The following is a 25,847-nucleotide window of genomic DNA, read 5'->3' as shown; positions in this document are numbered from 1 at the left end:
CAGTATTATGTCCCAATACGTTTGGATCTTAGGACATAGCCACCATAAATGGGCCATCGTACCTCTTTCTGGGCAGCCCCTCCAGCAGTTTGCGGTCTGACCTGCTTTAAATTTATTTGCTTTGTCCGGGGTAATATACCATCCTGAGAGGCACTTATAATTTGCTTCGGCAGTTCGTATATCTATTGCAGATGAGTGGGATAATTGTGTGATCCTCTGAACAGTGTTAGTCCCCCTCGTGACCCCTAATTCTCTTTCCCATTTATCTATAAAGGGTGCTTCACCCTGAGTTCCTAACTTAGCCAATAACCCATACAATTTAGTGATTGTGCCCTTAGAATTCTTAGATTTACAAATTTTTTCGAGTGAAGTCAGCTCCGCCTCCGTCCGTAGTGGGCGGGGGAGGTGCCGCACAAAGTGAGTCAACTGGTGATAATGCCACCTATCCAGATTCCAATAGTCCGTTTTGGCCTTCAAATCTTCATAGGTCATTATCTCGCCATTTTTAATAATATCCCCTAAGTGCACTGTGTCTCTCCTAATCCAGTTCCCTCCTATTTTTTTTTCCCCGGGTGGGAAATAAGGATTGTCTTTTAGATTAATTAAAGGGGAATTAAATTTACCTTCTAATTGTGCCTGCGTCCTGTCCCACATTCTTAAAGTGTCCCGTGTTATATCGTGAATTTTGTGATTTAATACTCTGTGTTGTGCTGGGATCCAGATAATGTTATTCAAGTGATTATTTGTCAGCGCTTTCTCAATTTGCACCCACCTTTTATCTGTCCTGTCCCGAGCCCACTCTACCGCACGCGATAAGACAGCTGCCTTGTAATAACTTTTGATATCCGGTACAGCCAGACCGCCGAGTGGCTTGCCCTGTTTTATTATGGAGAGGGATATTCTATGCTTTTTATTTTTCCAGACGTAATTTAGTAACAGGGTGTTAAGGATTCTCAGAAATTGCTGAGGGAGAGCAATTGGGACTAATAAAAATTTATAGAGGATTTTAGGGACTACTACCATCTTCAACATGTTTATACGTCCGATCCATGATATGGGTTTATTGATCGTTCTTTTTAGTTCGCTCTTGATCACATTTAATAGGGGAATATAGTTTATTTTATACATCTTCTGTATTGTGTTGGCAAGTTTTATTCCTAGATACTTAAGTTCTTTAGTCCATGGAAACTCGCATACTTCCTTAACTAAATGTACCTCCCTTTTATTTAGGTTAATGTTCAGAATTTCAGATTTGTTTACATTAATTTTAAAGTTGGAGATGGCGCCGTATTGTTGCAGCACTCTAATAAGCTTAGGGATAGATTTAACTGGGTTAGTTACATAGAATAGTATATCGTCGGCAAAGGCCGATAGTTTGTGTTCCTCCCCTTCAACTCTCACTCCATTGATGTCCGGGTCATTACGAATAGTGGCCAACAGCGGCTCTAGGGATAGGATAAAGAGGAGGGGAGACAATGGACATCCCTGTCTCGTCCCGTTTTTCATCTCAAAGGGTTCCGATAATGTGCCATTAATTTTTATTTGCGCAGTAGGGAAGTGATATAATGTTTTAATCCAGCGGGACATCCTGCTTCCTATTCCCATGGCTTTGAGGGTTTCCATCATGAGCCCCCAGTCTACCCTGTCGAATGCTTTTTCAGCATCAACTGACAGGAGTAGACCTGGGGGCTCATTCTGCCTTATAATCTGGAGCAGAAGGATTGCCCTTAGGCTATTATCTTTGCCCTCTCTGTTGGGCACAAAGCCTACCTGGTCGGGGTGCACCAATAAGTGCATGACCTCTTTCAGGCGGCCCGCCAGAATTTTTGCAAAAATTTTGATGTCTGTGTTTAACAGAGAGATAGGCCTGTATCCCGAACAGAGAGAACTATCCTTGCCTTCCTTCAAAATTATTGCAACCACTGCTGCTATAGCTCCTCTACTAGTTTCAAATTCCGATCCCAATCCGTTAAAATAATTACACAGCCTCGGTATCAGGATGTTACTAAATCTCTTATAATAGAAGGTGGAAAACCCGTCCGGTCCTGGGCTCTTTCCGCCAGTGGTGGAATTTATGGCCCTTTTTATTTCTTCCTCGGTTATGGGCCGATCCATGGTCAGGCTTTCCACCTCCTCTAATCTAGGAAGTCCTGCATTATCAAGGAACTCTCGGGTCTCCTCCTCCCTTTCCCCTGCTTGCCGACCTGGATGTTTTATTGTATATAGGTCCTCGTAATATTTTTTGAATGTGTCCGCGATTTCGCAAGTTGCGTGAACCAATTTCCCATCTTTACCCTTAATTTTCTCGATATAATTCCTAGCTTTCTTTTTTTGAGCCATTTTAGCTAAAAATTTACTTGGTTTGTTTCCCCAAATGTACCTCTCTTTGGTGATGCAATTAAGTTTATACCTTGCTTCTTGTTCCATGATCTCCTTGAGTGCGTCTCTTTTTAGAATTAAATTATGGTAGGTCACTTTTGATCTCAGCGCTTTGTGTTCGTGTTCCAGGGTCTCTATCTCTTTCCTTAGGGTGATAGCTTTGCTTTTTCTCTCTTTTTTTTTTTTTGCACCCTCGGCAATTAAGATCCCTCTAATAAAGGCTTTGTGCGTCTCCCAGAGGGTTGCGCTGGTAATCCCCTCTGTGTCATTCGTGCGGAAGAATTGTTTTAATTCTGCCTCCACCCTACTTCCCCCTCCTTCATCGTGGATCAGGCTATCATCCAGGCGCCACATCGGCCGCTGTCTCCTTTGCGTAATTAATGAAATTTTCATAGAGACAGGGGCATGGTCCGATATAGTCATAATTCCAATTTCTGTCTCCGTAATAGCGTCAATCAACCTGTGGTCCGCCAGGATGTAATCGATCCTGGAGTATGTTCCGTGGGGGGGGGAGAAAAATGTGTAGTCATGTTCATTTGGATGGTTAATCCGCCAGACATCTACTAGTTGACAGTCATGGAGCTTATGTTTGATTCTCTGTAAATGTACATTTTTTGTCTCCCTCCCACGGAACGTACTATCTTCTGTTGGATTCAAAACAAAGTTTAAATCCCCCATCAGGATAATAAATCCCTCGGCAAAGTTGTTCAATTTTCCCAGAGTTTTATTTAGATATTGGGTTGGGTGTGCGTTGGGGGCGTATATATTAGCTAAGGTGTAAATAATATTTTCAATCCTTATTTTGAGAAACAAGAATCTCCCATCTGGGTCAGTCATCCTTGCCTCCAAGGTAAACCCGAGCCCTCTTGTAAACCCAATTGCAACTCCCCTTGCACGTTTTGAGATGGAGTCGCTGTAGAACCAATTGGGGTATGCCGGGGAGTAAAGCTTAATATTAGCATCCAGGGTCAGGTGAGATTCTTGGATAAACACTACATCCGCTCTTAATTGTTCAATCTCTGCTAAGACCTTTAGTCTTTTACCTACAGAGTTTAATCCCTTTACATTATAGGATAAAAATTTTACTTCTGTCATTTCCCATAACTAAGTCCCCTCCTTAAGCAAACAAGACTTTTCAGGCTGATCCCTGGGAGCCATAATCCCCTTCCCACCCCCCTCCCCTCCTCCCCCCCGCCCCCCCCCTACCCAGGCCAAATCATTGCCCCTGAACCGTAGGGATCCTTGGTATCCCCTACCCATCGGTTCTTGTGGATGAGGTGTGACACCCCACGCCCCTCCCTCCTGTTCTCACAGGGCCAGATCTTATGTGGGGGGGGTTATGGATCTGCCCTCCTTGTGTCCTTCTTTATTCACCCCCCGACCCTCCCTCCCCCCCCCATCCCGTAGAGTTGCCACGTTCACAACCGCCCCTATGGGCGGGCTATTATCTAACAACTATTCCACCCATCCTGGCAGTTCTATGACCGGCATGTCCAATTTATGGCAGAATCCTGCAAGTTCCTCGGGGAATATTAATTTCGCTGACACTCCCTCTTTGTGCCCTATCAAGCAGGCCGGAAAGCCCCATTGGTAGTTTATATTGAGTTGGCGCATCTGTTCCAAGAGAGGTTTTAGGTGTCTTCTTCTGGCCAGGGTTTCCCAGGCCAGATCCGTGAAGATCTGGATCTCCCTGCCATCATAGGATAAGGGAGGTTTTCTTCTCAAATTTGTCCAAATTCTCTCTTTGTCTTCAAAATGTCTAAACCTCACAATTATATCCCTGTACCAATTCCCTCCTCCCTCCCTCATCCTCCCCACACGATGGACCCGTTCTATTTTGAGGGGACCTTCCGAGGCATTATCAAGGAGGGGGAGGAGCAAATCATCGAGAATTTTCCTCAAGTCTTCGCCCTTCTCCTCCTTGACAGAACGTAATCTTAAATTTTGCCTTCTATTGCGGTTCTCTTGGTCTTCGAGACGATATTGCAGCCATCTCTGATTTTGTTTCATAGCCAAATGTTGAATTTTCAATTCATTTAAATCCCGGTCCTGATTTTCTATTTTTTTCTCGGCCTCCTCTACCCGTTCCAAAATATGAAATAAGTCCGTTCTCAATGTACTGATTTCCTCTTTTATAACATTCTCCAATCCCTTTAACATTGCCGCCATTTCACCCGTAGTTGGGATGTGAGAGTCCAAGCTATGTTCTTCCACTTGGCTAGCTACATGCTCCAGTTCTGTTAAGGTGTCTGCTATTGGGGATGCTGCCCCCCCTCCTCCCTTTTTGTTTACCCCCATTTTTTCTGTTTTTTTAATTGGGCCTGGGCTCTTTGAGCTCCCGCCCGGTGTCATGTAGTGTCTAATCGTAGTGGGGGAGGGGATATCCTTTGGGGCTTTCGAAGCAGCCCCCCTTGTTGATTTATTCATTATATGTTTCCTTGTCGCTCTGATGCGTTTCCCCAGTTTGAGCGAAACGTGAGGGGTCTCGCACCCCCCTCCCTTTTTTTTTTTTTTTTTTTTCAGGGCAGGGCAGTTTTTGTTGCTCACTGAGGCATGAGTTCCTAAGGGTAGAAAAAGGTTTTTTTTTTTTTTTTTTTTCTTAGTCAGAAATTGCCACCTGACATTAACAGAAGTTATTAGGGGTTCCGGGGATTGGCCCGTTATCCTCAGATGGACATTGGGGAGGAAGGTCAGCCTCTCTCTATTTTTAGGAGTGTTGCACTCCCTAATTAAAAAAGAAAAACAAAAAAAAAACCCCTTCTTGAGGGATTCTCGGCGTATTCCTCTAGGGTATAATAAGGCGGACTGCCCACGATCCCCCCAAGATTGCTCTCCGCTTCTCAGGTTTCTGATGCCCTGGGCAAACAAAATAAACCTGCCCAATGGGCCAGGCCGGACCCGGGGGGTGAAAACTTCACAGGTGCCCCTGCTAATGCCTCCGTTCAGCCCTCCCGTAATTTGGCAGCTCCTTTCGAGGGTGGGAACAGAAGTCTCCTGATAAGCTGAGACGTTTACACCTTGCACCCGCGTTTTTTTTTTCTTTTTTTTTTAATTGATAACCCGCCTTATTATTTTTTTATAATTGAGAGAGTTTATACAGAGCTCCCTGCTGTTCACACCCATGCTCCGGGACAACTCCCTTTACCAAGTTAATTATGGTTTGCGGGGGTAGGTAATGTCTCTGGGGTAACAGATACACTTCCGCTCTCCCACCCAAATCTATATCAACGGAGTTTAAGCTGAGGCCCCATAAACCTATGGGCTATGAATACTTAAGTTCACATATAAGTGCAATATGAGGGGGGGGAGGCAGAGAAGAATACTGGTGCGGTACAATGTTCCTACTGAAGCCACTATTATGCTATGCAGAATATAAGCAGTTACTCAGTTCATCCTTGTTGATTACTTCCACACGTTAACAGTATGCATATGCAGGGCCACTAGGAATAGGGTTAATTATCCCAGCATTAATACCTATCCCCAGCCTTCAGGGTATTAGTCCTTGCTCCATGGGTTTCACTGTTCTGGTCTTATGGGGAGACATAGAAAGAAAAGGATCCATATTACCTTATGGTTGCCCATCCAATGGGATATCCTGTATTCACTGCCGAGAAGAGGGGGGAGATAGGCAGCAGACAGGAGTGCTGCAAGTGGGAGCTTCCTGTATTCAGCCCATCTTGTGGCTACTCTGCTGTCTCCCGGAGAGGCACGGGGGGGGGGGCCGGAGGGTACAGGCTATCTGATGGCGGCGAAAGCTGGTCTTTTCCGCTGTAGGAGGGCTGGCCCCTCGGTGAACTCCCTCACTGCGGCGCGATCGCTGCACATGGAGCACCGCCGGGTCTAGGTCCCTCCATCCTCCTCCAGGTCAGATCCATAGCGTGGGCCGCCGCTCCCTCAGACGTGCGTGCTTCACGTGCACCACGTCATGCGTCCAGGCAGCATTTCTATGCTGATATGTAAGGTGCTCCCTTATAAGGATAAAGTTAACCTGTTCTATCCATTGTTTTTTAGATGGGACATGTGGGGATAACCAAAACCTCGCCACTACAGTGGGGATCGAAAGTTTGGGCACCCCAGGTAACTATTTTCAGTTTCAGTTTTCTAGACAACTGCTTAGAAGAACCCATGGTGCTGATTGATGGGGCAAGGTCAGATGAGTCTGGGCATTTAAAACCTTTGAGATTGACATCACCTGGTCTTCCTAGACGATTATTGAGAACAATCCATGACACTGGCAGGTCTCAGCTTTGCAAAGGGGGCAGTGCACGCTATAAATTCTGCAGGATGCCCAAACTGATCACTGCAATATTAGTGGGGTGGGGGTAAGTTTCTTCATCAACTGCTCCCAGTATGCATATTAGGATCCAAAGGGACCCTAATTTGATACACCGAGAATACAACCTCAGTGATATCACCCCAATACCGGTGCAACTTGGGAGAGCACCACATCAGGTGAATGAGCGATCCCTCCTCCCCGCAGTGTTTAAGGCATAGAGAAGAATCCCTCCGTCCCCATCGAAACAGTTGTATAGGTGTGCGGTAGGCCCTATGCAACAAAAACAGATGAGATAATCTGCGTGATTGCGAAACCGATGTGAGAGGACTCTCAGTTATTTAGATCTATCCTCTGTCCATTTGTTAGGCACTAGTCTTTTGCGCTAACAGTTTACTTTATTGTTTTCGATGCGAGAGGACCTGCTTGTAGACATATGTCCCAAGTTTCACCATTTATGACCCCCCAGGTCTTCTGTCCAGCCTTTTCTACTCGGCAAGGTCGTTGAGTCCTGAATGGTCGACAACAGACTTTTCTCCTGACCAAAAAAAAACGTACGAGAGCGGAAATCTGACCCTGGGCCTGTAGAGCATGTCGGACTTGGAGGTACCTGTAAATTTGTTGTCTGGGGAGGTTAAATTCAGTCTACACGTCCTGAAATGATTTCAATATGTTTTGAGTGTATAACTGGGAAATATTGCAGATACCAGCCATCTTCCATGACTGGAAGCCGTCTAGTTTGAATACTTCTGCTAAATTGGGATTATCTTATAAAGGTGTCTGCAATAAATCCTGAAATTCGCAAGCTGGACTTGACCATGGACCATAGTTTTTTCAAGAGAACTACAGTCGGCGCCGCCTGTGGCAGGTGAGGAAACCCCGCCTCCAAATTTGCCAACACTGAAGTATTTTGTGTCCCTGTCTGTAATAGGGTTTCAATGGAATCAGACGTAATAGGGTTTCAATAGAATCAGAGAGCTACTGAAGCTTGATGATAAATAGCCCAAGAAACACCCACACTCCTGGTAGAATGAGTGGTCATTAAAATATGAGGAACCTTTCTTTTCAAACCATAAATGTGAGAAATAAGCTGACAAATCCACCAAGAAATAGTAGACTTAGAAGCTGCGTGAGCCTTCTTTGGGCCCTCTGAAAGCACACAGAGAGAATCCTTTTGCTGAATCATGGCAGTCCACTTCAAGTAAATACTGATAGCATGAGCCACATCCAAGAGCCTTATTCCCCAATGCCCGGTTAAGATGCAAGACCAAAACCACCTTTGGAAAACAAGATGGCTGTGGCCTGAAGAACCACTTGGTCATGCTAGAGCACCAAAAACAGATCCTTACAGGAAAGGGCCACTAGCTCCAAAACCCTATGAGCTAATGGTAACTAGAAGCACATCCTTATATGCCAAAGAAATAAGAGAAGGTCTCAAATGGGCTCAAACTGAGGTTTTTAAAAAATAACCTTGCTGAACATTCTGGCGGCCATGGACAGGCCACGTCAGGGCCGCAAACTGGAATGGATGTCCTCCACCGCAAACCATACAAATCTCTGGTGAGGGGGGAAATTTGAGACATGTAAGTAGGCATTCCTTTCTATTCACCAATGCAAGAAAATCACCTGGCTGGAGAGACGCCAATGTGGAACGTACCAATTCTGTCCAGAAATTCAGCCCAAGAAGAAACCTGTTGAAATGTTTGAGATCCAGAATGGGATGAAAATATGTGTTCCGTTTTGGAACCATAAAGAAATTTAAATGGAACCTGTGGAACCTTTTGTTCTTTGGAATTGAAAAGATCACTTCCTAAAAAATAAGTTGACTAGGAGCTTACAAAAGTGCCTATCTTTTTTATGGATTCAAAGAAACATTTGAACATTAATCTTGGAGGGGGAAGTTCCAAAATTCCAGCTTGTAGCTGCGAGCCATGGTACAGTGGACCCACTCGTCTGATATCTCCCCCTGCCAAGCTGCAAGAGTGGGGGTATCCCTTCATTGAGAGGAGGACTTGGGCAATTTTGGTGGCTCAGTATCCAGGATTTCCTATGGAACTATGGGACCGAGATTTCGACTCAGAAGCAATAGATCTTCTTGCCGTATGTTTGTTCTTCCTAGGTGGTAAAAGAGAACTCTTACCGCCCCCAATTTTTTGGATATGCTTATGCAGGTCGGGCCCTAACAAACACATTGAGTAAAGCCCAGTATGCATACGTTTTTCTTAAGGTCATTCCTAAGGTGAGAATGTACAGGGAACAACTGAGGATCTTGTGGTAGCTGACATGATCCCAGGGGTAGAACCTTCTGAGAAGAGGACTTGGAAAGTGGCAACTTGACATCGGTGTGCACCACTTCTGTGGGAAAATGCACAAAGGACTTTTGAGTTAATCACTGACCCTGGAGTTTGTCAGGTGCAGAGCCCTCATAAAAGGAGAATTCGGCCTCCTCACCTTCAGGTACATAGTCGTTTTCATCTGCGTCGTCCTCCACAAGTTCCTCCTCCATTAATAAGGCGGGAGGAGGAGAGGGGGAACGCCTACATTTGTGATCTAGATGGCTAATCCAGCAAGAGTGCCAGAAAGCTGTTGTAGCATCCCCACTACTGTAAATGACAAATCTCCTCTGACAAGTAGGAACTGAAGGAAGGTGCCCCAGAAGTAGCGGAAGAATGCGATAGGGGAAGGGAGTCAGAGTTGCAAGCAACACATTGATCCCTGGGGGAACTGCACTAGAGGGGCTACATTCAGGTTCCTCCCTACCTACCGTAGAAATGTAGGCCCTATTCCCCCTCTGTCCCCTCCTCTCTGCCATCTGTGATACATAAGGCGAAAAATGGGACCTACACGAACATAGCAATCCCAGTCAGCCAGATGGGCACTGTGCAAATGCCAACAGTGCAATGGTTAGCTTAGGAGAACATCTTAAACTGCCAGTGCCCCCACAACTCCCAGAAAATGTGTTGATGTGACCCCGGAGGAGATGCTGCTGTGCACAGATGATGGTGCGCAGACATGGTCCTGTTAATTGTGGAATGAAAGGTCTGGTGTACCACTGTCCATGTAGCTACCATCACTTCCAGAGAGCTCCTAATGCGGATATAAAGTGGGCAATATGGCCACCACCATGAGACACTGCCCCCCCCCCCCCTCCCCATGACATTATTTTCATGCAATGTGGTTGGTTTCAGGGACTGCAGAGAGAGGAGAGCTTAGCTCCAAGCCCATAGTAGGTGTCAGAAGGCTCCTGAGCCAAATTTTAGCCCCTCCACTGAAATGTGTGAGACAATTTTCAGCACAGAGGGCAATAGGAGCACCCAGAACAGAGAGAGCCAGCAGGTATTACAGAAAAACAGTGAAAACATAACAACCACCCACAGAACAATCTCTTGCAGCTGTCACCAATCACAAAGAGTTAAACCAACACACACTCTGAAACCAGGTCACTCTCCCTGGCAAAACTGCCCAAGTGAGGGATGAAGGGGGTACCAGCAGGGCTATCAGGGGCGTTCATTAGTCCGGCCACTGGACCCCTCTTGGTGGGGGTATTCACTCTTCACCCATCTAGGCGGGTTTGTCCAGAGGCCATTCACAGACTCAATCACCCATCTGGGGTTCCCTGCCCTGGACCAGTATAGTACCCTACCAGAAAACATTAAAGAGGAACTGCAGTCTGCTCACATAATTTGTAATAAAAACATATTTGCCATTCTGAGGTTCCCTCCAACAACTTTCCATATTATTTTATATATACTGTGATTCTGTACTTGCCATATATGCTGTGGAAATCTCCCTATACCGAGTCTGGCTGCATCCATTTTAACTGTGGGCAGCTGAAGCTGCTGCCTGTTCACTTCCTGGATTTACACAGACACACCATCCAGCTCTACAGCTCTCATTGGCCCTCTTATGACTCAACCCCCCCCCCCCCTTCCTGACAAACTGACGAGAGAGAGAGAGAGCTGGGCATGTCGTTATAAGCCTAGGCTTTTTACCAGACAAGAAACAAAAAGTGGGTTGTATAAGGTATTTACTGGCAGAAAAAAAAAGTTTTACTATCCAAAATTAAAATAAGGGCAGAAGATTTTATGGATGGAAAGTTGAAAAATTGTCTGAAGGTCCGCTTTAAGCAAAATATCATTGTACAGGCAAAGCAAGTAAAGGCAAAGTCCAGTGCCAGTTACAGGCTGTCCCTGCCTTGCTTCTACTACATCCGATGCAGGTTTAAGGTACCATTCTTTCGAGCAACCTTTTTATCAGTTGCGATCAGAACAAATGTCCCCAACATTTAAAGATTCCCCAATGGGGGAACAGATATCAACAAAAACCTGGCAACATTCTATTCACCCCCCCAAAAAATGATGACATGTTTTGACTTTTTTTTTCTGATTGAAGCTAAATGGAACATAGCTTGTCAAATTATTTCTGTTAATACCATACAGACATCTCAGTGAAAAAGAGAATTTCATTTTATGTTATCTTTTGATAAAGTAAAAAAAAAAAAAAAAAAAAAAAAACACTCTCTGCGGAGATGTTTGTCGATTTTTTTTTTTTTTTTTTTTTTAACAAGTTATGTATTAGTTAAAAAAGAATTAGGTGCTGTAAAATCTTTTTTTCCTGCAATCGGGCAGTTATGTGAAATGAGGTCAGAAAAATAAGTAGGGCCTCCATACAATGCTGTTTAGCAATTTGCATTGCCTCACTCCCAGAGAGGGCAACTCTCAGTTGGGAGGGTTTCCGCAAACCATAAATCAGTGCGCAGGACTAGGTTTGGCCAGGTGCTGACTGACCAGCTACAGAGCTTTTGGCATTTTTTTCTGTGTTTAGGGGAGGTTCAACCTCCCTGTCCTGAATAAGGAAGAATCACGTTCAGGATAACAACATTTTGACCGCCAGCCGCAAATTTGTACCCGGTCAACATAGTCTGTGTGTACACAAGCCCTAGGGAAAACCTGCAAGTAAAGATGCGCTCACAATTAAGTGCTGCAGAACATTTATTTTTTTATTGGCAGCCATAATCCTACTTAAGGACCCCATGTCAACATACAGGAGAAACTTAGATTAACTCACAAAGGGGATCTTTTAGGATGACCTATTTAAGAAAAAAAAAATGGAAAACTAAACAAAAAATGCATAATAAATTGTAAAACACCATCAAATGAGGCTGGAAAGATAAAATAAAGAAAAAATAAACAAGGCAACAAAACACACATAATATAGATTATATATATTAAGAGAAGTACCTTAAAGATGGCAGCATCTTCATCGTGTCGAAAGTCCTGTTTCCCTGCATGTTTCCATGGGATTCGGAAACCTTTTTTCTGTTCATCATCCCACTTAAGTCCATGATACTTTCCACTTTCAATCTGTTCCACTAGCCATGGTTTGAGTTTCCGTGCAGAACGAGCCCGACCAGTGGCCATCTAAAAGTCACCCAGCAAAATGTTTTACTCACAGCTTGCACACATCATCTAGAGCTGTTATCAGAACAAACTTGCACTTTTTTCATGTGGTTGACTTGGTAAATGAAACCAGCACATCAATAAAAAAGGAACACACTGCTGAGCACTATGATAACTATCTAACTGCAAATAAAAATAGTATACAGTGCAAAAGATACTTTTGTTGGTTGGTTCTCAAACTAATCTCATCTCCAAGGGATACAGGTTTCTATGGACAAAAGAGGTTTAAATATTAAGGTGGGAGGAGGCAACTTATGCTGCCTGCAACAAGCCAATGTAGTGTGAGATTGTTTTCCAAGTCTAAGTTCACATTAGTGGTTCTGGATAAAAATGTTTTTTTCTGTGCATTTTTTTAATTGCGCGTTTTCATGCACTTTTTTATGCATTTTCAGGCTTCGTGTGTTTTTTTCCCAGAGGTTAACCACTACATTACCAAGCCTATTTCTGAGATTTGGTGTTTACAAGTTAAAACATTTTTTTTTTTGCTAGAAAATTACTTAGAACCCCCAAACATTATATATATATTTTTTTCTAACACCTTAACCACTTAACCACCGCTAGCCGTAAAATAACGGCTGCAAGGTGGTTCCTTAACTGGGGGTGGACGTTATGTAACGTCCTCCCGGAGTTGCGCTCCCGCGCGCCCTGGGGCGCGCACACGGGAATATCCGTGACCGCCGGGTCCAGAGGACCCGGAGCTACACGGAACGCGGTAAATTGCCGCTGATAGCGCCCGTTTACCACGTGATCGCTCCGTCCAATGACGGAGCGATCACATGTAAACAAACCGGCGTCATTTGATGACGCCGGTTCCTCCCTCCTCTCTCTGTACCGATCGGTACAGTGTGAGGGGGGAGCGCGGGTGTCAGCAGCACTGTGGATGGATCTGTGACTATTGCAGTCACAGATCCATCCATCCCTGCAACCCCCGCCCCAATACTGTGCAATACACCCTGCCATACTCTGCAATACCCCCTGCGCAATACTCTGCAATACCCCACGCACCAATACTCTGCAATACCCCACGCACCAATACTCTGCAATACCCCACGCACCAATACTCTGCAATACCCCACGCACCAATACTCTGCAATACCCCACGCACCAATACTCTGCAATACCCCACGCACCAATACTCTGCAATACCCCACGCACCAATACTCTGCAATACCCCACGCACCAATACTCTGCAATACCCCACGCACCAATACTCTGCAATACCCCACGCACCAATACTCTGCAATACCCCACGCACCAATACTCTGCAATACCCCACGCACCAATACTCTGCAATACCCCACGCACCAATACTCTGCAATACCCCACGCACCAATACTCTGCAATACCCACGCACCAATACTCTGCAATACCCACGCACCAATACTCTGCAATACCCACGCACCAATACCCACGCACCAATACTCTGCAATACCCACGCACCAATACTCTGCAATACCCGGAAAATACTCTGGGGAAAAAAATGCGTTTTAACCACTTCCCGCCCGCCGGACGTCATATAACGTCCTTGACTTTGTGCAGGGATATCTGAATGATGCCTGCAGCTACAGGCATCATTCAGATATCATCTTTTTCAGCCAGCGATTCCCTACACCATAAGAATGCTCATGGCGGCTGTTCCACCTCTTGATCGTTCTTACGGGAGGCGAAAGGGGACGTCCCCCCTCCCTTCGCCCTCTGGTGCTTCTTCCGACTCACCGCAACGATCGAAGCCACGATCGTTTTATTTTTTTTTGTTTTTTTTCAGGCTTCCCAGCCTAGAGGTGAGATGTGGGATCTTATTGACCCCATATCTCACTGTAAAGAGGACCTGTCATGCTATATTCCTATTACAAGGGATGTTTACATTCCTTGTAATAGGAATAAAAGTGATCAAAACATTTATTTTTGGGGAAAAACGTGTCAAACTAAAATAAATAAAGTAAAATGAACAATAAATTTTTTTTTTTTTTTAAAGCGCCCCTGTTCCCATGTGCTCGTATACAGAAGTGACCGCACACGTAAGTCCCGCCCACATATGAAAACGGTGTTCAAACTACACATGTGAGGTATCGCTGCGAACGTTAGAGCGAGAGCAATAATTTTGGCCCTAGACCTCTTCTCCAACTAAAAAGATGTAACCAGTAAAAACATTTAAAGCGTCACCTATGGGGATTTTTAAGTAGCAAAGTTTGGCGCCATTAAAGCGTGTGCAATTTTGAAGTGTGACATGTTGGGTATCTATTGACTCGGCGTAACTTTATCTTTCATATTATGCAAAAACATTGGGCTAACTTTAATGTTTTTTTTTTTTTTAAAAGCACAAAACTGTTTTATTTCCCAAAAAAACGCATTCGAAAAAATGCTGTGCAAATACCATGCGCGATAAAAAGTTGCAACGACCACCATTGTATTCTCTAGGGTCTTTGCTAAAAAAGCATATATAATGTTTTGGGGTTCTATGTAATTTTCTAGCAAATAAATGGTGATTTTTACATGTAGGAGAGGAATGTCAGAACTGATCTGGGTGCTCCAGAACGCCTGATGGTGCTCCCTGCATGTCGGGCCTCTGTATGTGGCCACGCTGTGTAAAAGTCTCACACATGTGGTATCGCCATACTCGGGAGGAATAGCAGAATGTGTTTTGGGGTGTAATTTGTGGTATGCATATGCTGTGTGTGAGAAATAACCCGCTAATATGAACATTTTGTGAAAAAAAATAAAAATAAAAAAAATCTTGATTTTTGCAAAGAATTGTGGGAAAAAATGACAACTTCAAAAAACTCACCATGCCTCTTTCTAAATACCTTGGAATGTCTTCTTTCCAAAAAGGGGTCATTTGGGGGGTATTTGTACTTGTCTGGCATGTTAGGGTCTCAAGAAATGAGATAGGCTGTCAGTACTTCAGATGTGATCAAATTGATCAATTTTCAGATATTGGCACCATAGCTTGTGGACCCTATAACTTTCACCCAGACTAAATAATATCCAAATTTTTTTTTGTTGTTACCAAAGATATGTGGCAGTATACATTTTAGGCCACATTTATGAAGAAAAATATATTTTTTGCAAAATTTTATAATAGAAAATAAGAAAAATTCATTTTTTTACACAATTTTCTTTCTTTTTTTTATTTATAGCAAAAAAAATAGAAAACCGCAGAGGTGATCAAATACCACCAAAAGAAAGCTCTATTTGTGGGAAAAAAAGGACAAAAATTTCATTTGGTTACAGTGTTGTATGGCTGAGTTATTGTCATTCAAAATGTGAGAGCACCGAAAGCTGAAAATTGGTCTGGTTATTAAGTGGGTTTAAGTGCCCAGTTGTCAAGTGGTTAAAGAATAAAATGGCAGTTGTTGCAATACTTTTTGTCACACCGTATTTGCGCAGCGGTCTTACAAGCGCACTTTTTTGGGAAAAAATACACTTTTTTGAATAAAAAAATAAGACAACAGTAAAATTAGCCCAATTTATTTTTATATTATGAAAGATAATGTTACGCCGAGTAAAATGATACCCAACATGTCACACTTCAAAATTGCACCCGCTCGTGGAATGGCGACAAAATTCTACCCTTTAAAATCTCCATAGGCGATGCTTAAAAAATTCTACAGGTTGCATGTTTTGAGTTACCGAGGAGGTCTAGGGCTAGAATTATTGCTCTCGCTCTACCGATCGCGGTGATACCTCACATGTGTGGTTTGAAAACCGTTTTCATATGCGGGCGGTACTCACGTATGCGTTCGCTTCTGCACGCGAGCTCGACGGGACGGGGTGCGTTTAAATTTTTGATTATTTTTTTACCTTTTATTTTTAATTTGTTCACTGTTCTTTAAAAAAAAATTGTTTAACTTTTATTCCTATTACAAGGAATGTAAACATCCCTTGTAATAGAAAAAAGCATGACAGGTCCTCTTAAATATGAGATCTGGCATCCAAAAGACCTCAGATTTCATATTTACACTAAAATGCAATAACAAAAAAAATTGTCATTTGAAAAAAATAAAATAAAATGTCCCTTTAAGAGCTATGGGCAGAAGTGACGTTTTGACGTCGCTTCCACCCTGCAATGACTTGGAGATGGGTGGGGGCCATCTTCCCCTCACTTGTCTCCATGTCAGGCTAGGGACAGGTCCGGATCGCCTCCGCTGTTACCGACGGCCACGGTAAGCAGCGGAGGGTACCGGAGCGCGGCGGGAGGGGGGACCTCTCCTGCCGCCGATAAAAATGACCTTACGGCGAATCCGCCGCAGAAACCACTTTTCTCTGAAAGATAACCACCGGCTCTTGAAGAGGATATCAGGGTTATGGTAGCTAGCTGCTACCATAACAACGGTATTCCTCTTCAAAGCCAGGACGTTTATAGTATAAACATACATTACAGATACTTATATCCTGCTGTCAATTTGTGCAGCTCTTTACAAATACAGTTAGGTCCATATATATATACACATGGACACAGGCACAATTTTAGATTTTTCAGATGATATTTACCAACATATGCAAGTTTCAGTTATATACCGTATTTATCGGCGTATACCGCGCACTATTTTGCCCTGAAAATCAGGGCAAAATCGTGGGTGCGCGATATACGCCGATACCCGCTTTCCCGCCATGAGTTTGAATACTGCGCCCGCATATAGCGAGCGCAGTACACTCGTGAATCTTCGGCCAGTCTCGGCGCCTCTCGTACTGACGTCCTGAGCGTACAGGACGTCAGTGCGAGAGGCGCCCGAGCCTGCCCGAAGATTCACGAGTGTACTGCGCTCGCTATATGCGGGCGCAGTATTCAAAGTCATGGCGGGAAACGAGCGAGAGGACGCCGCCGAAGATGGACGCCGGACCCGCCGAAGAAGGACGCCGGACCCGCCGAAGATGGACACCGGACCCGCCGAAGATGGACACCGGACCCGCCGAAGATGGACACCGGACCCGCCGAAGATGGACACCCGACCCGCCGAAGACAGACGCCGGACCCGCCGAAGAGGACACCCGAAGCCGCAGAAGGACGCCGGACCCGACGAGGCCGCAGATGGACGCCGCGCAAGACATCAAAACTGTAAGTACAAAAAAAATAAAAATCTTTTTTTCCCACAGGACTGGGGGCCAAATTGGGGGTGCGCGGTATACGCCAGAGCGCGTTATACCGCGATAAATACGGTAATGGATATGGGCTGAAAGTGCACACTCAGGTTTAATTTGAGAGTATGTACATCTAATTTGGAGTAAGGGTTTAGGAACTACAGCCCTTAGGAATAGCCATCCCCCTTTTTCAAGGGACCAAAAGTAATTGGATAATTTGAATCAAAAGCAGTTTCATGGCTAGGTGTGGGCTACTCCTTCGTTATTTATTCATCAATTAAGCAGGTAATTTGTCTAACAAAACAGTAAAGTTAGCCCAATTTGTTTGTATAATGTGAAAGATGATGTTACGCTGCGTAAATAGATACCCAACTTGTCACGATTTAAAATTGCGCACACTTATGGAATGGCGCCAAACTTCGGTACTTAAAAATCTCCATAGGCGACACTTTATTTTTTTTTTACAGATCACCAGTTTAGAGTTACAGAGGAGGACTAGTGCTAGAATTGTTGCACATGCTCTAACGCACGCGGCGATACCTCACATGTGTGGTTTGAATGGTGTTTACATATGTGGGCTGGACTTGCGTGTGTGTTCGCTTCTGAGCGCGAGCTACCGGGGACAGGGGCGTTTAATTTTTTATTTTGATCACTTTTATTCCTATTACAAGGTCAATAAGACCCCACATCTCTCCTCCAGGATTGAAAGCATGAGATTGCGAAAACAAATTCACCAATCTCATGCCGACAGCCGCGATTGCGGCTTTGTTCAACGTTGCGCCCGGGCCTCCGAAGGTCATAGAGATGACCGGTGACCATCTTGGTCACCGGAAATCTCTATCCTCGTCATCCAGCTCCGGCCGATTTGTTCTTCGGGTCCCCAATGGCACGGGAGAGCCCAGAGAAGCATCGGAAGGCGGCGGGAGGGGGGTGTCCCGGAACTGCCGCTATGATTGTTCTTATGGTGCGCAGAATCGCTGGCTAAAAAAAAGGATATCTGAATGATGCCTGTAGCTGCAGGCATCATTCAGATATCCCCACCTCAATACCAGGACGTCATATGACGGAGTGCGGTATTGAGGTGGTTAACATGGCTTCCTATGGAACACGTTCTAGAGTGCAAATATGCAAAAAGCACTAAAAATGCATAAGTGTGGTATTAGCATTTGGAATCTCTTTCTGTGAACCTACATCATGCGTTCAAAGGCGCTGTCCATGCAAGTGAAACAGGTCATTAGGCTTCAAAAACAAAACAAATCCATCAGAGATCTGCAGCAACATTAAGACCCCTTTCACACTGGGTCGCTTTGCAGGTGCTATAACGCTAAAAATAGCGCCTGCAAAGCGACCTGAAACAGCCGCTGCGGTCTCTCCAGTGTGAAAGCCCGAGGGCTTTCGCACTGGAGCAGTGCGCTAGCAGGACGGTAAAAAAAATCCTGCTAGCAGCATCTTTGGCCGGTGTGTATACCGCTCCTCCACCACTTCTGCCCATTGAAATCTGCGGCTATACCGCCGGCAAAGCGTCTCTGCGGTAGTTTTTAACCCTTTCCCAGCCGCTAGTGGAAGATAAAACCCCCCCGCTAGCGGCCGAACAGCGCCACAAAATTGACGGTAAAGCGCCACTAAAAATAGCACCGCTTTACCGCCGACGCCGCCCCCGCGTGAAAGGGGCCTAAGATTTGCCAAATCAACAGTTTGGTACATTCGGAGGAAAGAAGAACGCACTGGTGAGCTAAGCAACATAAAAAGGTCTGGACGTCCACGAAAGACAACAGTGGTGACTGATGACAGGATCCTCTCTATGGCAAAGAAAAACCCATTCACAACATCCAGACAAGTGAAGGACATTCTCCAGAAGGTAGGCGTATCATTATTAAAGTCTACAATCAAGAGAAAGTGTCACAAGAGCAAATACAGAGGGTTCACCACAAGGTGCAAACCATTCATAAGCCTGAAGAATAGAAAAGCCATATTAGACTTTGTCAAAACAAATCTAAAAAAGCCAGACCAGTTCTGGAAAAGCATTCTTTGGACAGATGAAACTAAGATTAATCTGTACCAGAATGACGGGAAGAAAAAAAAGTGTGGAGAAGGCTTGGAACAGCTCATGATCCAAAGCACACATCATCATCTGTAAAACATGGCAGAGGCAATGTGATGGCATGGGCATGCATGGCTTCCAGTGGCACTGTGTCATTGGCGTTTATTGATGATGTGACAGAGAAGCAGCTGGATTAATTTTGCAGTGTTCAGAGATATACTGTCAGCCCAGATTCAGTCAAATGCGGCAAAGTTGATTGGACAGTGCTTCACAGTGCAAATTGACAATGATCCAAAACACACTGAAAAAGCAACCCAGGAGCTTTTGAAGGAAAAGATGTGGAATATTCTGCAATGGTCAAGTCAATCACCTGATCTCCACCCAATTTAGCATGCATTTCACTTGCTGAAGGCAAAACTAAAGGCAGAAAGACCCAAAAACAAAGAACAACTGCAGCTGCAGTTAGAGCCTGGCAAAGCATCAGAAAGGAGGAAACCCAGTCTTTGGTAATGTCCCTGGGTTCCAGACTCAAGGCAGTCATTGCCAGCAAAGAATTTTCAACACAAAATTAAATATAATTTTTTTATTTGTGATTATATTCATTTGTCCAATTACATTTGAGCCCCTGAAAATGAAGGGACCGTGTATAAAAATGGTTGCAGTTCCAATGTGTACTTGATATGTATGTTCAACACCTTCAATTAAATCTGAACGTCTGCACTTCAAACTCATTTGGATGGTTTACTTTTAATTTTATTCTGGTGGTATACAGAGCCAAAAGTATGAAAAGTGTGCCTGTGTCCAAATGTATATGGACCTAACTGTATATTGTACAATCACATCACTTCCTGCTCTCAAGGAGCTTACAAAGGAAGGTTCCGAACAACTCACATTTGTGATAGACTCACCCGGGACAGAGGCTTTTGGAGGGGACTTAATACTAGCCTCTTGCCTACTGCCTATGGCATTTGAGGGAGCTACAAGCATTTAGGAAGAGGTTCTGTTATGTAATGAAAAAGGGCATTATTAAAAAGGACATGATGGTCTCTGCCAGTGTGGGACTCAGCAAATTCTGTCATCAGCAAGCCACCTGTCTGTGGCCCCCTGCCATAATGTGTTTATTGTAAGTAGGTCTGCTATTGTGTGAAGGAGTTCTGTGTTAATACATATGATAATGTGTTTTGTCTGTAGCTAGCAAGTCTGACTAGCAATGTGAAATTGGTTAATTAAAGCGGCGATCCGCCTTAAAAAAATACAAAAATTAATAAAATAAAAAAGTCAGCAGCTACAAACACTTTAGCTGCTGACTTTTAATAAGGACACTTACCTGTCCAGGGTGCCCGCGATGTCGGCAGCCGAAGCCAAGCAATCGCTCGGGTCTCGGCTGCCCCCTGCCATCCTCTGTGAGGGAATCAGGAAGTGAAGCGTTGCGGCTTCACTACCCGGTTCCCTACTGTGCAATCACTTCTGGCAAGTATAAAAAAATATATAATTTTATTTAACATTTTTTGCAGCCTTTTTGGCCAATTTTTTTTTTTTTAGGGTGGACCTCCGCTTTAAGGATCCTCTGTGATGGGATTAGCCACGAGTCAGCTGTACCTAATTAGCTAAACCATTGTGTGATGTTTAGGGTAAATATTTGGGTCATTGCTAATGTGGTGAGTGACCTTCTTCTCAAGTGTATAAAAGCCTGTATTATTGTTCAAATAAACTTATTCTTATTTTGGTTTACTCCAAAACTGGTGTTGCCTAGTTCTTGGGTAACTATAGCCAGATTCACCGATCTCATGTTCCAGAGCATTGGGAAGTAGCTTCTTGGCAGAGATACCCAGTCAGGGTGTCCGGAGTCCGTCACAACATTCATACATACATACATACACACACAGGCCAATTTAGATAGGATCTAATTAACCTGCCAGTATATCTTTGGAGTATGGGAGGAAACTGGAGTACCCGGGAGGAAACCCACACAGGCACAGGGAGAACATGCAAACTCCATGCAGGTAGTGCTGTGGATGGGATTCAAACCAAAGACCCTAGTGCTGCTAGGCGGAAGTGCTATCCACTTTCTGTTTGGTGCTGATGCTGTTATTGGTATTATGGTGCTGCATCCTGGTAGTGATGGGTTTGGGGTACAGTATAACACTGTTGAGGGTGCTTACAACAATGGCTTGCACTCTCATTTTGTAAATTCTTCATGCAATAGTTCCAAGCACCCCTTCTAGTGTACAGAAAAATATTAAATAAAAAGATGCAAAAGAGAATGGATTCAAATACATTAGAATATCATTATTTGTATACCTTTGCAGCTGGACAGTGTTTCTGTTTATACCTGGTGGTATGGTACAGATACTTGGTGCATAAGTCCTAAAATACAGAGCAGATAGTTGGGTTAGGTTTTAACAGTGGTATTGGTGGTCTGTGTGTTTAAAGGTCTGATATAGCAAAAGGCAAAAGTTATCATATTATGTTTTAAATCCATTAGGGCCACGGCCATCATTTTTCACATTTTAGTTTCATGTTTTCCTTTATATGGTTGTTTATCAGATTGTTATTATGTGAGAGGTTTTGGGGAAGTTGTTTTGTGAGGTTATAAAACCTCATGTAATTGTACAGCAAATTATAAATATAAGCGTGTGAAAGAAAAAGCATTCACATATTTAGTACTATCATTACAATAATTAAACACATGCAGTTATCCCAATACAATATTTTTCTAGGTTGCGGTCCTATAAAAGCAATAGTAAACCGCGGCACTTAGAAAAAATTTAGGAAATATTCATTTTACTTAGAGGTAAGCTTTATTATAAGCTTATCTGTAGCTAAAACTCACAAAGCGGACTTTACTACTGCTTTAAGGGCGCATTTACGCTTCTGTGTTTTAACACATGTTTACAATACAACACATTTTTGAAAATGGTGGCAAAAACTATGTCAAAATGGCACCTCAGCAAACATTCAACATAAAAAAATGCAAGTAAAATACATATTCATTAAAACACATTCTAGTGAATGATGTATATGTCTAAGGCTACTTTCACATAGAGGCGGTTTACAGGCGCTATAAATAGCACCTGAAAAGTGCCATGAAAGAGCCTCCCCTCTGGCTTTCACACTGGAGCAGTGCGCTGGCAAGACGCTCCAAAAAAGTCCTGATAGGCGCATCTTTGAGGCGCTGTAGGAGCGGTGTATACACCGCTCCTACAGAGCCCCTGCCCATTGAAATCAATGGGAAGCACCCACCGAATAGCTGCGCTTTGTGGGTGGTTTTAACCTTTTCCGGTCACTAGCAGGGGTTAAAAGAGCCCCGCTAGCAGCCGAATAGTGCCACAAAAACTGTGGTAAAGCGCCGCTGAAAATAGCGATGCTTTACCGCAGATGCCGCCCGTGCCACAGTGTGAAAGTAGCCTAAAGCTTGCCATACAAGACACACAAATGAGCTGCATGGAGGAATCCCCCCAGCCGGGAAAACTGTATTTTGGCAGCTGAGGATCAATGGAAAATTTTCCAACATGTGCCTTCAAAAGAATTTGATTAAATCGACTTCTATTGAGCAGGGAGAAGCCAACACACTGATTGAAATTCAGCCGGTTCAGCAGGGACAATTTCAATCAGTCAGTGCATGGCCAGCTTTAGATAGCTATAATAAAACAAAAAATTGATCCCCTGAGACAGAAATAAGGGAACTACAATTTTAACAGCAGTCTGAAAAGTCTGAATTATTTTTACACTTGCTCTAAGTCAATAATGACACCATTTAGAGAAGCCCAGATTACGACAACCCTTGGACCTTTAAAAACAAGTTCAGGAAATACACGATCCACGTGCATATCATCATACATTTCCTTCAACTTATGAAACTGTACTTTGCTAATGCAGGCCAACCTCGAACCTCAACTGCGTATAGCACCTTCCTCAGAGTCTAGTCTAGTTTTGAATAGAATGAGGAAGAGTTGGAACCTTCATTCGATATCTATTACTGTCTGTGTCCCTTCTGGGGACGTTCAATTGCTCTCATGGCTTTTTAATTAATATGGTCATCAAAATAGAAAAAAAATACACAAGATCTCTGTTATTTGCTTCCTGTATATCTACTTTGCTGGCATATTTCGTAGGGCAGTACTGTATTTTTAGTCTCTCATTAACTCTCTCCTTTTAGGGTAGCTGGCCCTTTAAGGGTATCCCAATGCTGGAGGCCAGTAGGTTGGTTCTGGATCATGTGATCACTGCAATTGGGGGTCCCCGTGATGACATGATCGGGAGCCTGTCCTACTGGATCCCCATTTTAAACAATGACTGGGAGCAGTGGATGACACTGAGGTACAGTGCTGGGGGGCGCCAAGTAAGTGCACTCCCAGCACAAAACAGTGGGGTGGGCTGTATGCCTACACGTGACCCCCCAAACTGCTGCCACATAGTTGCAAATGGCTGGTGGGAAGGGTTTTAAAATTTAATTTAATTTATTCCATTATTTATTACAGAAAATGTGGAGAAAAAAAAGACCAAGTGATCCATCAAGTCTGACATTTTTTTTTTTGTTTGTTTTTTAAATACATGTTTTGTATTTTTATTATTATGTTATATCTACAACCCAATTTTCTAACCTTCTGGCTGGGTTCACACTTATGTGATCCCAGGCAATGTCTGTGTGATGCAAATGCAGCCATACAGTTTGTATGGCTAAAATCGCATCGCATGAACTCCAAAATGGTGCAGGACCCTTTTCCTTTTTTTTGCTCCACACTGGATCAGATTGCATGGGTGTTCAGACCTATGCAATTCGATTTCACAGTTTGTACTGCGTTCTGCAAACCGATTTGGGGGTGCCGTTAACTTCATATTGACACCCGCAGTGAACTGCCTGCGATTCAGAAGCAATGCGGGAACCCGCACAAGAATCACTGCGATTCCCGCATTGCACCAGGGTGAACCTAGCCTTCATGAGCTGTAGATCTGAGTTATTTTTCAAGGTTTACTTGGTTGCAAAAAGTTAGAGAAAGACTTTTCACCATACACGTTATACAATCTATGTACAATCTTATTTATAAAAACTATCTATATACAAGTTATATATTTTTTCGACCCGGGTAATCACATAGCATCCCGCACCGCATTCCCAAAGATGGCTTGCTGGGGAAAGCGTTGGGGTGGGTAGACAATGGAAAATTATGTACATATATTTCTTGTATTTATAATCTTATGTATATATTTGTATTTGTTCTGACTGTGTATTTTTATATTTCTTCTGTACAGTTTCACATGTTTTCGGGTGGCTCTTAAATCCCCTGATGAAGCCAATACTGGCGAAACATGTCAGGATAACATATGAACCTATAGCCACCATTAAACCTGAATTTCACTTGCTCGACCACCAAAATGGAGATGTACGAGTGATTTGATTTGATCATATTTTAATCATGTCTACAATAAATGTGAGGTTTTAATTACCTGTTTTAAATGTTTAATACACTGTGCAGTCTCTATCAGTTTACAGTGTGTAGTGTTATGCAGTGTGTAGCACTGTTCAGTCTCTATCCGCTTACCGTGTCTAGTGTTAAAGCCATCTTTATTTAGAGCAACAATTCTTTTTTTCAGATCCTCAGAGAGTTCTTTGTCATGAGGTACCATGTTGAACCACCAGTGACCAGTATGAGAGAGGGAGAGTGATAACACCAAATTTAACACACCTGCACCCCATTCACACCTGAGACCTTGTAACAGTCACATGAATAGAAAAAAATACTGCGCTTATTCTAAATTAATAAATGTGAAAAGCAGCAACTAATTTTTTTTATACAACATTAAACAGAATATACAGAGAAAAAAGTTGCGCTAAATGTGCGTATTAATAATATGCACTGAAACCAGCGCAAATAATGTAAAGAAAATACGTGACAAACAGTGGTCAAACCGTGAACGAAAAAAATAGATTCAAAAGTCTAGTGAGCAATTATGGGTGAACCATAATCCACCATAAAGTCCAAAGCATAAAACAGGTGATCACATTCAATGATCTCCCAAGTGTAAATAGTCCCCAACGTCCTGAGAAAAGTGATAATAGAAACACCTCCACCACGATCACACACTGCCTCTTACCGGAACTCTATGATCTCTTAGTTACAGGAGATCATAAACAGCATATATTGATGGTGTCCTTGAAGCGTATCTCCATAGGGGGACAGTCACAATATTGGATTGCCTCAAACAATGTACCAATACGGGATATAAAGGAAAGAAAGAACTCGCATAGCGTAAAATCCTCGAGTTTTAATGTAAAATAAAAAGATGTACACTTACATCAGAACTGTAAACATGAAAGCATCTAAAAAGGCAAGCCGGCTGGCTCCCCGAACATGCAGCCCGTATCTTCCGGGTCTGATCACTTGACGCGGTGATGTCAGAACCTCGCCTCACTAGTCACAGTCAGGGTGTACTCACTTTTGTTGCCAGCGGTTTAGACATTAATGGCTGTGTGTTGAGTTATTTTGAGGGGACAGCAAATTTACACTGTTTTACAAGCTGTACACTCACTATTTTACATCAGGGCTCGACAAAATCCGGGTGCCAGGTCGCAATTGCGACAAGAAATTTTGACCTGGCGCCCGTGCCCACCGGA

General features: G+C 43.6%; 1 protein-coding gene across 2 annotated transcripts in view; it reads right to left on the bottom strand.

The window, feature by feature from the left end:
* Positions 1-25,847, bottom strand: part of IRF9 (interferon regulatory factor 9) — a 44,257-nt gene that overhangs the window by 15,320 nt on the left and 3,090 nt on the right. The window contains exons 2-3 of one of the 2 annotated variants that reach the window (XM_040354662.1): positions 21,533-21,598; positions 11,893-12,072 (exon numbers count right to left, since the gene is read on the bottom strand). In XM_040354662.1, the coding sequence (XP_040210596.1) occupies positions 11,893-12,072 (180 nt within the window). In that variant the 5' untranslated portion in view covers positions 21,533-21,598. The remainder of the gene's footprint in view (positions 1-11,892; positions 12,073-21,532; positions 21,599-25,847) is intronic. The other variant, XM_040354656.1, reaches the window with a different exon arrangement.

Source organism: Rana temporaria, chromosome 1 (assembly GCF_905171775.1).
Source record: "Rana temporaria chromosome 1, aRanTem1.1, whole genome shotgun sequence".
Taxonomy (NCBI): domain Eukaryota; kingdom Metazoa; phylum Chordata; class Amphibia; order Anura; family Ranidae; genus Rana; species Rana temporaria.
The sequence above is the reverse complement of the archived record's forward strand: the minus strand, read 5'-3'. Positions and strand labels throughout refer to the sequence as shown.